Source organism: Hippichthys cyanospilos, chromosome 7, assembly GCF_059441005.1.
Source record: "Hippichthys cyanospilos isolate Australia breed blue-spotted pipefish chromosome 7, RoL_Hcya_1.0, whole genome shotgun sequence".
NCBI classification, from domain to species: Eukaryota; Metazoa; Chordata; class Actinopteri; order Syngnathiformes; family Syngnathidae; genus Hippichthys; species Hippichthys cyanospilos.
The window spans coordinates 19714375-19728923 of NC_142375.1; the positions used below are offsets into that span (position 1 = coordinate 19714375).

The 14549-nt window shown below is 41.4% G+C and overlaps 1 protein-coding gene across 1 annotated transcript; it reads right to left on the reverse strand.

Annotated features, from left to right (window-relative positions):
• Positions 1 to 5631: 5631 nt before the first annotated feature.
• On the reverse strand, positions 5632 to 12239 carry LOC148421487 (homeobox protein unc-4 homolog). The gene is made up of 3 exons (XM_088419565.1): positions 11842 to 12239; positions 11021 to 11196; positions 5632 to 8883 (listed from the first exon to the last, which is right to left on the reverse strand). The coding sequence occupies exons 1-3, from the start codon at positions 12125 to 12127 to the stop codon at positions 7816 to 7818; spliced, it is 1530 nt and encodes a 509-aa protein (XP_088275691.1). The 5' UTR covers positions 12128 to 12239; the 3' UTR covers positions 5632 to 7815.
• Between the last annotated feature and the right edge of the window lie 2310 nt (positions 12240 to 14549).

Consider the following 14549-nt stretch of genomic DNA (forward strand, 5'->3'; position numbering starts at 1 on the left):
TTTGAAATCAGAGAGCGACAGAGGGCAAACAAATGCTTGTTTTTTTCCCGTAGTAATTTTAAAAGCTAAAGTCAACTGATAAATGTGGTATTTTAACCAGAAACTTGAATTCGAATCAGCATTTCGCGGGCCGCATCAAATGATATGGCGGGCCGGATCTGGCCCCCGGGCCTTGAGTTTGACACCTGTGACATAAAGGGTCAACTTATTGTCAAGTAAAGAGATCCCCCCCAAAAATCTTCATTTCATTTGCGTTTCAGCGCTACACGGGCTTAGTGTGTCGTTAAACACAAGCCTGGATCGCTTCGGGCCTTAATTGACTCTTGTACTCCGGGGGTGGGAATTGAAGAATTGAAGAGCTTCTCCGATCGGCCGTGATACTCCAAGTACAAACGCGTCTGTATCCAATAAGCAAAACAACAAGTCCATTATAGGTCTAACCGCCTAGACGGGAGGTCCAAATGATACGGTAGCCGCGGTCGGCGGCGGCGGCGGCGGCGCCCGGACTCACTCTCTCTCCATCTCCCGCCTCCTCTCGAGGTTTGGAGGAGGCGCGGAGGAAGGCGCTAAATTAGCCGGCTGATCCGAGCTCATTGCCGCATACGCGTCCCCCTATTACAGCCGCCCGGGCGCCGCTTAATATTCCGGGCATGGCGGCGCGCCTCGAGATTGCAGATTTATCAAATGGGAAAATGAATGTATGATGATCAGTTAAATTGAAAATCAGCGCCCGGGTGACAGACCGCGCTGACACCTCGGTAATTAGAAAGAAAAATGATGGCGTCCGAATGCATAATAGAGCAAAAACAATTTGCGCCGTACACACTCCCCGCCCCGACCTCCTCCTTCAACGCTGTAATGACGGCGTGCTCAAATTGAAAATTTCTCCCAGGTTGAAATTGAATTCATAAAAGGTGATGCATGAGGGACGCTGCGGGAGTTTCTGGGTTCCTTTCCTGACTCGCCGCGCTACGTCTCCCTCTAAGCTCAACCGCTAAAGCGGACGTACAAAACCAAAGGCCGTTGTCTCTTCCAGTTCCAAAAATGGCGGAAAACATCAAACGAAGCTGTAAATTAGGGAATCCGCTAAGTGTACCAAGCGTACGTTTTTGGGGAACAATTTGGGACTGTGACATGATCTATTGATTGCGACATACTCTGTCAAACTCTTCTTTGGTGATGTTTTTCCTGCATAAAAGGTAGGAATATATTTATGGCAATTTACTTAGTCAACAGACAAAACTTTGCTCAAATTTCTGTTTTATAATCTATATAATAAACTAAACTAAACTATATATATATATATATATATATATATATATATATATATATATATATATATATATATATATATATATATATATATATATATTGGTGAGAATACGAATTACGTATTTGCGCATCACGTAATAGAAAAATACGAATTTTCGTCAATTTTGGGATTTCTACAATAAAAATCTCTTACATTTCCAGGCAGCTAAAAGATTCAGTGGGCATGATTCATTAAAATGCTTCAAAATATTATGGGATTCATAACAACTGAGTTACTATGACAAAAGTTATTTTTTCAGTTATTTGGAATGTTTTATTTTTTTACAGTGTACTTGTAGTATACCTGTCATAATTTTTCACTTTTAAAAAGCTAACATGAAAAGAAAGAATTCCTTTCAACCCGAAGACCCTTTAAGACAGAGGTGCCCAAACTATGGCCTGGGGGCCATTTACAGCCCGCCATTCACATTTCTGCGGCCCACGTCATATACTAAAATCACAATTTGACATGGCCCACAAGGCTATCTAAAAAGTCAGAAAAATGTCACTTAGCTTTAACAGAAAGCCTTGTTTTTTTTACATAAATATGTCAAACAAACAATGTGTAAACGCTTCCTCGATTTATTGATTTTTACAGTGATAGAGAAGTTAATTAGTTAAAGTAATTATTAAAAAATGCGGTCCAAATCTCGGTGAGAGAGTACTGGTGAGACTTTACTTTGATCATTTGTTTCTTTAATCTTAAAATAATTTTCAATCCCATTTCGTATACTACCGTACGTCATGTCTTTCCCGTCAAATTTCTTTCACGGTACGATTTATTTATTTTTTTTAATACAAAGACCTCTTTGCTGTAAGGGCAGATCAAAACCTACATTTCTAATTAATCGTCCTCTTGAAACTAACCGATTAAAGCAAATAAAAGGGCAAATTTCACCGCAATGAACAATTTAATGTGATTGTTTCGGTCGAAGGAGACGTTTCCCCAGGCCTTATGGGAAAATAATGTCCTTATGAATTAAATAATAGGGTTATTACTTTCATTGATTTTAGCTGTCTGGGAATTTAGTGTTGAGCTCGGGTCTTAACCCATCCTCCATCCTCCTCCTCCCTCGTCCTCCTCCTCTTCCTCGTGTCTAATTATTTTCCTCTAAGCCGCCCTGCTTCCCGCAGCGCAAACAGCGCACTCGCCGGGCGAAAATTATGTAAATATTATTAAAGGGACTCGGGCGCGGAAATTCATTTTTAGCTCGGGCTCCGCGGAGCAAAGCCTCCCGTCCCTCGGATCCTGCGTCAATTTATTTGCAAATAAAGCGGGCGCTGTGACCGGGAGGGATCAGGGATATTTAGGCGGCCTGTCAACACGGCTCCCGTGCCCGCACGCCGGACAGAATTAATGCTTTTAATAATTGGGATTTCACTTTCCGAGGAACTGGGGTGGCGTTTATAAGAGCATATTCTTAACGTGCCCCCCCCCCGCCCCTCCCTCAAAGTTCCATCTGGTCTTCACGGACGGTTAACCTATTTTCACAAAACTCAACTTGTTGTGATGATTTTCGGCTTGTGGAGAAACCCAAAATACATCATTGACTTAGACTTCTTGGAAGATAAAGGCGTTTTTTTTTTTCCCAAGGGCGAAAAAAAAGTTCATACTACAAGTCCCATGATGCATTGCAATGACTTAGTCCACCGGTTTGCCCGCGGCAACACTTAACAAGTTATAACAATCGTTTCAATCGAGTTAAAAATCATTTGGTGAAATGTGTGAACTGTGGAAATGTTTACTTTGGAGCTTCCGCTTGAGTTAGCTCACGAAACTAAAGTGCTAGCTGGTTAAAGTATTTTTTTTTTCCCATTTTGTTTTATTTGGGGGAAGTCCAAACACCCTTTAACGTATAAACTATGTGGTAGTAGCTAGCTAGCTACTGGAAATGGAAATGTTTACTTTTGAGCTTCCGCTTGAGTTAGCTCACGAAACTAAAGTGCTAGCTGGTTAAAGTATTTTTTTTTTCCATTTTGTTTTATTTGGGGGAAATCCAAACACCCTTTAACGTATAAAATATGTGGTAGTAGCTAGCTAGCTAGCTACTGGAAATGGAAATGTTTACTTTTGAGCTTTCGCTTGAGTTAGCTCACAAAACTAAAGTGCTAGCTGGTTAAAGTATTTTTTTTTTCCCATTTTGTTTTATTTGGGGGAAGTCCAAACACCCGTTAACATATAAAATATGTGGTAGTAGCTAGCTAGCTAGCTAGCCAGTTAAAATCATGTTTTCAACAATCAGCTTTATTTTAATTCTATGACAGGAATTTGCAATGTAAAAAGTAGAAGAAAAAAAAAACAAAGAAGCAGACTGCTTGACTTCGCTTAAGTTAGCTCACTAAGCTAAAGTGCAAGCTAGTTAAAGGATATTGTTTTCCTCTTTTATTTCATTTTTGGTAATCCCAAGCACCCTTTAAAATATAAAATATGTGGTAGTAGCTAGCCCGTTAAAAGCATGTTTTCAAGCAATCAGCTTTTTCTTGATTCCGTGACAGGAATTTGCAATGTAAAAAATTGAAAAAAAGTAAAAAAAAAAAAAATGTTTGCTTGTGAGGCTTCACTTGAGTTAGCTCACTAAGCTAAAGTGCTACCTAGTTAAAGTATGTATTTTTTCCATTTTATTTTATTTTAGAGAAGCCTAAACACCCTTTAAAATATAAATTACATGGTAGTATCTAGCTAGCAAGTTAAACGCATGTTTTCAAGCAGTGATTCCATGACAGGAATTTGCAACGTAAAAATTGTTTCAATCAAGTTAAAAATCATTTCGTGAAATTAGCCGACTGTTTGATTCAGAAAATGTTTGCTTGTGAGGCTTTGCTTGAGTTAGCTCACTAAGCTAAAGTACTAGCTAGGGGTGAAGTATAAAGTATAAAACATGCTAGCAACTAGCTAGCAAGTTAAAAACATTTTTTCAAGTAGATAGTTTTTTTCTTGATTCCGTGACAGGAATGGTACATTTCTTTTCAAATTAAGAACTACTTAATTGGAACATGAAGCAAAATTGTTTCATTAAGGAGGGTCGAAACAAAATATTACTTTGTCAAAAATGATCATTTTAAAGTATTTTCTATCAAAACAAAAACGTATTATTATGACATGACTATTCTTGGGGTTGGTTGAGCCACTTATTGAATATTTTAATGCTTTATTTTTATTTCTTAGCTTTTTTAGCAGTTTTTTTGTGCTTGTTTTTCCCATTATTAGGCCTTATTTGGTGTATGACGAGAACAAATCTCCGTTCTACTGTGTCATTTATGTCAACAAAAAGGCCTATATCCTAAAAAAAAAAAAAAAATCTGGTTCAAGCATCTTTCATTAGTTTTGAACCCCCCCAAAAAATTATTAATGTGGTCTCTCCCCCTCCCGTTGAATCTTTATCTGGCTCACTCCCATAGGGGCCCACAATAACAACAAACGACAAGGGGCTCCGGCGCCTTTTGTGAGGGAGGGAGGTTGAGGGGGGGGGGGTGCGCAGGCAGCACGCCTGTCCTATTATGTGCGACACATGATCAATAGGGCGATAAGGCAGCGACATCAATATAAGCGACAGAACAATGAGGGATATCATCGAACATCTATCTTAATATAGCCGGCTACAAGGGCTGCCTGACAAGCGCGCCAGCTCATGAAAATTCCGCCCCACGAATCACACGCGACACCCCCCCACCCCACCAACCCCTCCCTCATACGCTCGATAGTCTATGCACACACACGCATGCAAGCTGCCAGGCGCGTGCACAAGCTCCGTGCAGCTGGCTATTATTCCCCCATTTCAATTTGACACCCCTGCCTTTCATGCTAATTCTATTATTGTAGGAAGTTTATGTGATTCCATATCACTAGAAATCACTAATGTCTAATAACCCTTTGGGCTGGAAGGGGGGGGGGGGGGGGGGGGGGGGGGGCTGCCTGGAGACCCTGCAGCAGCCAGTGGGAAAATAATTACTTTCATATCAAAACTCAGCAGGAGGCGCAGGGTCCTATAGCCGGCGGCCACTAACCTCATTCCGGGCCGGCCTTTTCAAATGAATAAATTTGTTAAAGCAATAAATACAAACAGCCAGACGGTAGTGAGAGAGAGAGAGAGAGAGAGAGAGAGAGAGAGAGAGAGAGAGAGAGAGAGAGAGAGAGAGAGAGAGAGAGAGAGAGAGAGAGAGAGAGAGAGAGAGGGATTTATCTGCTCTAACGCCCACAACGGTCCACAAGCTTCACCCCCCCCCCCCCCCCCCCCCCCGTTTGCTTTCACGCGCGCGCCATCCCTCGCAAAGATAGCGCTCACTTTTAAACAATAGCTTTTATTTATCAAAACCTTGACATATAAATAGCGTTTTCTCCTTTGTACAATATCTGAGGATTTCCGTTGCAAGTAAGATGTCTTTTCTTTACAGGTTTTGGTCACCAAAAAGAGAGAAAAAGAAAAACCTGCGGCCTCCGCGTTGTGGGGATTCAAAAATAGGTGAGGATTCAAGCCCGTTTTCCACCAAGCGGTACGGTTCGCGTTTACCGTAAATCTCGGGATATTTTTCCACCCCCCGTTGACCGAGTTGTGCAATAAGCCTCGATAACTCCTTTGAAATTTGCCACCTCGCAATGGGCGGAGCTAGACGCATTGCTGTCCGGTGATTGGCTGACAGACAATGGCCACTCCCATGCGGCGATTGGATCGTTAGGCCAAGAAGAAGGACATGTGCTTGATATTTCCATGGCATATTCTACCGTCATCTCATTTGTTGAATTCATTGATTAGATTTGTTTTTTTTTTAATCGAACATTTATTTCAACAAAATACCCATTGTTACGTATTAGCCTTACGTTTCTATCTATAAGGCACCTTATATGTCAAGACAGTTTTAATGTCTATTACCTGTTTTTATGTATAATCCACAAATTTTTATGAGACATAATTTTATGTGTAACATGTTTTTATGTGTACGTTTTTATGTATAAGCCTGACATTAGATGTTATGCATGAAACATTTTATGTATAAGCCATAAGTAATTATGTACGTTTAAGGTATGACACATGTTTATATCTGACATACATTTTTTGTATGGTTTATGTGTAAGCCACACATTTTTGAATGACTTTTTTTTATGTAGAAGACATACATTTTTATGTATAAGCCATATTTTTGTATGCATAAGAGATGTTTTTGTCAATTCAACCGGTAAAATTTGATCTAAAACAAAAGTTTCAAGTACGTTACTTGAATATTTTTTTTTTAGCCACGTTTACTCCCAACATTTAAAAATGGGTATCTGTATTTTCTACATCCTGCTTTGTAAAAAGACTTATTAGCCTCGACAGATAATAAGTCGACATTATAAAAAATAACTAGAAAGCGGTAAAGTCAACTGCCGATTAATCGATATTTTTGATTCGTTAAAGATGAAAAAAATGGTAAAGTGGGAAAGATGGCAACACGTTTGGAGATACAACCTATACCCCAACCGGGACTTTATTTTGGGGTGAAGTAAATCCGCAAGTGATACGAGAAGCAAAAAAAAAAAAAAAGAAAAAAACAAGTATTTTTTCTGTCAATGGTACCTGTTCATTGAATGTACACTGTCAGAAAGCTGTTGCGATAACCGCAGCAACAACTTGCTCCACTTTTATTTTGAAAATGATTGTGGCGGCATGTTTTGGCATAATGGCTGACTTGACTCAACAACTTTATGTTGTCCTGAAATCAAGTTCAATTGGTCATTAAAAATGCTTAAAAAAAGACTTCATTACGCTAACATTGTCTTATGTGTTGCCAGCTATTAGCGGCGGCTCCAATTTTAGCGGCTAGCAGCAGAGCGCAGCACTATATGCTAGCAAGATTAGCGGCTAGCTGCATTCATCTGCTCCATATAGGCTGGTGAAAGCCAGATGAGAGGAAGTGTAACAGAAGCAATTGACACAGTTGCTGTTCCAACTGATCACTTCTGTGTTGGTAATTGCCCTTTAAACAAAGAAAAATATATCGTTTTTTACTTGTTTTCTGAAAACCTGACTATTCGATGGAATATCGTCTCAATGTTTGGCGGCAGTGTCTGAACTTCAACCATGCCCGGATCTCCTGGTACTGCTCGGACGGCGCTATTTTGCGTTTTCTCTGAGGCTTTGTTGCACTTGTATGATGACATCGGAAACCGAAAGGTCGGGGTTTAATGTTCCGAACCGGACCTAGAACCGAAGGGAACCGTGCCGCCTGTTGGAAACGCGGCTAAAGTCTCTCGATTCCTGATATGTTTGCAAGCATCTATGCAGAGCTTTGGGAATGTTTGAACAGTCCACTCTCAGAAAAAAAAAAAAACGTAGCTTAGGAGTACAAGGCCTTGTCTCAAAATCATTTTGTATCCATTGAGGCTTTTACAGCTTGAAAACGTACCTGGCAGTCCACTAATGAGGGAAACGCTATCGTAGCTTGAAGGACCAAAATGGACTTCTACTGTAGCCCTGTTTCTGACAGCGTCTGAGCAGTGCCGCTTTGTGTGTGCTCCTACAACAAGTGTCAGTCCATATCCACGTCCTCGCCATCTGTTTCGGGCGCTTCCTCGCAGTCTGTGTTTGCGCCGAGACCCTCGGAGAGAGCCGGAGACGCTCGCTCCCCCTTGGCGCGCCGCTCCTCGGCGGCTCGGCAGCCGTCGCTCGGCGCCTCGGCGCGGACCCTCCCCGTCTCGCCGAAATCGGCGGACTCCGAGGGCGCCTGAGACTCGGCGAGCGCGGCGGGACCATCGCCGCGCCGCTCCTCCTCCGCGTCGACTCTATTGCTAACGGGACCGTGACGGTCGTGCGTTTTATGATCCGTGCTCGCGGGCTCGGCGGGAGCGCGGGAGAGGTCGGCGGGGGCGCACGACTGTTCCGGGCTATGACCCGGGCCATGCCCGTCGACGCCGTCCGGGCGCGGCGACGACCTCAGGGCCGTCTGGGGCACGAGAAAGCCGAGGGGCTGATGGGTAATGGGGTAAAGCAAAAAGTGGCCTTTACCCACCAGCGTCCTCTGGTTGGGCAGCGAGGGGAAGTCCAGGCGAGGCTTCCGTCGGGGCGCGGCGTCCGAGAGGAGGCTCTCCACGCTGAAAGGGTTGCGCTTCTGCAGGGTGGAGGATCTCGGGCCGGCGGGACTGCCGGAGCTGTGCGTGCTGCCCGGAGAAACCTGCTCCGCTTCTCTTCTTTGGTTTTGGCGGTCCAAGTCCTGTCGGGTTTGGTCACAGCTGGATTCGGTTTGGTGTCCTTCGGCGCCCCCGGACGGCAGGGGCAGCTCCAGGTGAATATTTCCGTTGGGGCCCGAAGAAGGCTGCTGCTCGCTGTCGGTGAACTGCGACACGCCGCTGTCGCTCTCGGATCCGCCCGGCGTGTGGAAGCTGTCCCCGTGTAGAAGTTTGCTCTGCGACTTGAGCAGCTTCCTCTCCTGTTTGCGTTTCTTCTTCTCGGCGCGTTCGTGCTCCCGTCGCGCGATCTCCTCGGGGTCCATGGGCTCGCCGCTGCACGTGGTCGGGTGAGAGTTGTGCGCGGGCCGCCCGGGCCCTTTCTTGGTGTTCTCCTTCTTCCTCCACTTTGCGCGGCGGTTCTGGAACCAAACCTGCGCGCACGGATGGAGATTTTTGCTTAGCTCTCACAGTTTCAGCTATAGGCTCCGTAAACATTTTTTGGATTCGGTTGCATACGCGATTTTCCTCGATCACGGTGCCCTCGGTTGTCAGACTCCTCCATACTTAGCGGCTCTGCTTTCATTTTATCTCCCTCTTAGGTCCGCTGACTGCTTTTTATTTAGTGGCCCTCGCCCAAGATTAAAATTTACAGGGCGGTGAGGTTTGTCGTCTGTTGCTGGCGCTTTAGCGTGACATTTTTATAACAGTTGAAAACACATATGTTGGGTATCGGCATTGCATGATTCTTATTTTTTTACTGATTTGGAATGATCACGTTGTGAGCACACTCTTACTTATTTTGAAATGTCAGTGAAACAAAACCCACGTCAACTTCCTGCTGCGATGCTGCCAGTGACTTAATGAGCTGACTGTAAGTAAATTAATTAGCAAAAATAATCATCCGAGTCAGTTCAAATAGATCCAAGGACAGAAGGAGTTTTTGCCTTCCTGGCAATTTGGCACGCACTAAATGACTTCAGCAGATGTTTATTTAATGTGAGCATATGTATGTTTTTATAAGAAGTGGGCTCGCTGTAAATCAGCGGAGCATAATGTCTTATTAAAATTCCACTACAACTATAAATGTTTATATCTAAATTATGTAGAAAAATATGCAAAAGCTACCTAATGGCTTCGCAATCCATGTTTCAATTTTCCATCAAACTAATTCCACAGCACAATTCTCCTGAAACAACTCCATACCAACTAAATGATGCCCCATTCTTTACTTTTGACTCCTTTCAGTTCATTTGAGCATCCTGTTTCAAGCTCTCTAAAATAGGAGTCATCCATTGTTGTTGTGAAGTTGCCTTGCGGGAGGTCACGGCAGAAGCGCTTGCGTTCATCTCCAATGAGTTTGCTTAATACCCAACTCTGCCAATTAAATCTAATAGCACCCGAACTAATTGGGAGCGTTTCATTATAAGACTGGCGCACATGCACAGTCGACCCCCCCGCCCCCCCCCCCCCCTTTTTTTTTCTCCCTCTCTCTCTCGGGTCGGCCTGCGGGCTCGCTGAGGGCCACGTGTTGGCCGCTGATAAGGCGCGAAGAGGGCGAGGCGCGGACACGGAGCGCGACAATGCGGGATTGTTGATGTCGCTACTATCTTGTTCTCCCCCCCACCCTTCGCAAACCTGCGATAAAGAAGCGTTTAAGCAGCTTGAAGGCTGAATAAGCTGAGGTTTACCAACAAAAATCCCCCCCCCCCAAGAATATAAGGCATCACACAGTAGTGATGGCTGTTACAGTGACGTAGAGGATTTTTTTTAGGTTAGGAAAAAGTATTTTTATGTTAGATATGACACGTTTTAATTTGTTTGAAATAACTTACTAAAGCGACTTTTATTAGCGGTTTTGTTGATCGAATGTTCAATTTTGAAACGCGAAATGCTCAAGTTGGAATCCCATTAAAAATGAAAATAAAAATAAAAAAAACTTTAGCCAATTCATCTGGGTAAAGGACAACCGTATATTTAATTTGAATGAAATATTGTGTATTTACATGCATATGCAGCCTCAGTTATTGTGATTAAATACAATTATGTGCAAAAAAATATATCAACTACCGTTGTTATTTTTTTTAATTGGGATCATTTAAGTTATATTAAAAACACAATTCATTCAAATTAATTTGCACATTAAATGTAAAAAGGATAGCTTTGCAACTGCTTACACGCTGTCTCTATTTTAACAAAAGATGTGATTTCGTTAAAACGAAGTATAGGGAACAGCCTCAGTTATTTTCAGCTTCTTTGCTCACAGTAATGAGCCCTGTTTTTTTTTTTTTTTTTTTATTAACCCAAAAATCAATAGGTTGTGTCCATGCATAATTCAAACGGGGACCCTTTATTGAAGCTGTAATTGACGAATTGCTGCCCCCGGTATGAGGGGGGCCTTAGGGTTACGATGTTCTTCTGAACAAACAGCCTTTCTGCAATGTTAGATAATATATATATATATATATATATATATATATATATATATATATATATATATATATATATATATATATATATATATATATATATAAAACAACGTCATTCAAACCAATCAATAAAATGTCGTACCTGAACCCGGGACTCGACCAGGTCGAGCCTGAGTGCGAGCGCCTCCCGCATGAACACGTCGGGATAGTGGCTCTCATTGAAGGCCTTCTCCAGTTCCTCTAGCTGCCAACCGGTGAAGTTGGTCCTGGTTCTCCTCCGTTTACAACCGGGACTCTCTTTGTCTGGGTCTCCGGAATCTGTTGTTGTTATAAAGCGTTATTATTACCTCTACTCCATTCATTGATAGGCAGCATGGCTAATTTAAAAATGTAAACAGTGATGTGATGCAGCTTAATTATTATTTTTGGTTTATGAGTTATTTTTTGAAAAGAGAAAATCATCGGTGAAACTTAATTGCCAATGTTGTAAGTGTAATTATGTACACTTTATTTTCAAATGACCTCTGATTAAAAAAAAGGAGGAAATCGATGCAAGATTTAAAAGATTTAATAATAAAAAGTGGATGGACGTTCAGCGCCATTTTTTGCGTCACAGTTGCAGAAAATTCCGCACTTCATGTCGTTTATTTGCATCAAGATTTGTTGACAAACTGACAATTTACTGAAGCCTCATTTTTTTCTCAGCCGCATACAAAAAAAACAAACACGAAATTTTGATATACAATTTTTTTTTACTCGAGTGCTTGCACAATCACTCCTGTTATTTTTATGTTGACAACATCTAGCTTGAAATGAAGTTTAAAACCAATTTGACAGTTAAAAAAAAAACTCCCCGGGCACGCAAAATGTTGCAAGGGTTCAACGGAGCTACGAATTCGAGTGGAAGGAATTGTCAAGCCCAAACTCTTAGAAAAGCGAGACTTCAATAAACGCGGATCTTACCGGAGAGTTTGTATTGGCCGTCGGGCGACAAGAGCGCGCCGGAACTGACCACGGAGGCCGAGCAAGAGCCGTTTAGTAATCCGTCGATGGTGAAGGGGACGGCGGTCGCGGATTGCAGCTGGTGAGCGCTGGCGAGCTCGTAGTGGTGATGCTGCTGCTGATGATGCTGATGGTGCTGCTGGTGGTGGTGATGGTGAGCACCGAGCGGATACGGGAAGCCCACCAGTCCGCCCAAGGAGCCCCCGAAGTGGGCGTGAGGGTGATGCTCGAGGACGCGACTGTCCATGCTCGCCGGGGCTGCATGCGGCGGGGCCGAAGTGAGGATGCGCGGGGGGCGGCAGTGTGTGGCTGAACATGCAGTCAGCAAGGATGCAAAATGTCGCTTTAAAAAAAAAAAAAAAAAAAAAAAGGAGGGAAGCTTGGCGAGCGCTCGTGTCGGCTCGCGAATGAGCTTGGTGATGAAAGCCGGCAGCGACGTGTTGTGGTCCTGCCCGAGATGTCAAGCTCGCTTCCTCCTCCTGGAGCCAGCTCATTAGGACTCCCCCATTGGCTGGCGGGGCCAATCGCGAGCCTTAATGGTCGTGTGACGTCACAGGGATCGGAGGAGGCTGAGCTTTGTTAGTTTTTTTTTTTTTCTAACTCAGCGCGTCCCAAAAAGACAATTGCCAATTCCACCTTTAATTTATTAGCTTTTAAGTGCATCTAGGACTAAATGAACTAAACATAACAATATAGGAAATGAAATTGTGCCCCCTCCCCAAAAAAATCATGAGTAAATCTTATTATTTCAAGGAGTCCCAAACATCATGACATGGGGTCATAAAATCACCCCCAAATAGCACAAGATAGCCACAAAATATTCACTTATGGCCCCCAAATAGATGGCACCTTGACTCATAAGATTTTTTTTTTCTTCAAGTTGTTCTTAAAGTATACCTTGTTGTCACAAGGGGGGGGGGGGGGGGGTATATCAATTTACACAGATAATCAGTGAAATTTACAGGGATTTATAGCAAATATTTTGATCATCCTATTGGTTCTAGCTGAGTTGAGACAGATTCTTTTAATTTGTATTTTAAATATATATATATATATATATATATATATATATATATATATATATATATATATATATATATATATATATATATATATATATATATATATATATATATATATAGGTTCATGCATGAAGTAACACCAGGGGTTACATGAGATTTTTAAAACTATTTAAAAACTAGAATCCATGCAAAACAAACAAAAAAAAATCCATTCATTTTGTGTACATCTTTTTGGAAAATATAATGTAGTGTTCGTAAAAATATGTATATTCAGTAGGCTATTCAAGATGATGGAAAAAGTCAGTTTCCCTCAAATCAGAATGGTTGGACCCAGACTCACGTTGCCAGCTAGCAATAGCATTAGCGGCTAAACACTTGGAAATTGTGTTTAAAATTAAGTTAATGATTTCTTTACTAAGATGCCTAGATTTTTATTATATATTTTATACTGTTTATTGTTTATGAGATACTTACATGAAAACTTTTTTCGCATATATTTATTCATATTTTACTCATTTATTTATTTTCGTTTTTTTCCCAAATAGTTTGAAACACAACTATACAATGGAGTTCTTAAGTTCAATGTATCAAAATGAAACGATATCACATCTTTTTGTTTTAAGTCCCGGCCTCCAAACCAAAAATGCTCTTGAGTGGTTACTTAGCTGAAAAAAAAAAAAAAAGATTTCACAGATTTAAAGCAACATAACAGAATGGCTGTCTTAATGTGTATAACTATTTGAATTTGAAGGCCTTTCCAAACTGTTTACAGCCCGATTTAAATCCTTCGTTTTGGGGACGGCTTAGACCCAACGTCAATAATTTCACATGAGTGCAGGCTGGCTGATTTACGAGGGAGGTCTGCGCCGCTGTGGGAGTGTCAAACCAACTCCAATCATAGGCAATCAAAGCAAGTTAGGAAAATAGCCAAGACCAATTTTAATCATGTAAAATATGATATTATATATCAACATTGTCTTGAAAGCACTCAAAGAACACCTTTTTTTTCACATATACTTTAAGTTCTAAAGTGAGTACTCTAATAGCGTGAATCTATCCTCTTTAATAATCACAAAACAGGCTGATTTGACTCATTAAAGTTCAAGGTTTTCAAATTATATATGAGCTATTTTAACATGACCTTTACTTCTCTGCATCTGCAGTAATTAAAACGAAAGGTAGAGTTTTTCATAATCGACTATCTTGGGTTTTATGGAGGAGAATGTCAAGTCTACACTCACTGGTCACAATATTAGATGTAAAAACAAATTATAGTGCGATCTAAAATATGAGCTGCATTAAAAAAAAAAAAGATATGCCTATCTGCGTAAATACATACATTTCATTGTCTTGTTGGAATTTTGACCAATTTCTTCAAATGTGGTTATTCATGGAGTAGAAAAAAAATGTATTTCTGTTGTAAATCATATGTGCAACATATTACATCATACATGCCGGTATGTCTTGAAAAACATTATAAGTAATATTTTGGCGGAACTCCTTGTTATGCTTAGAAACATATTTCATAACTTACTGCATAAGCATTTTTTAATTCCAAGTTTTTTGCTCTTGTCCATTTTTGGAGTGATATGACCTTGTTTTCAAAGATTTTATTTCTTCTCCACTGACCTCTTGGACTTTGTTGAG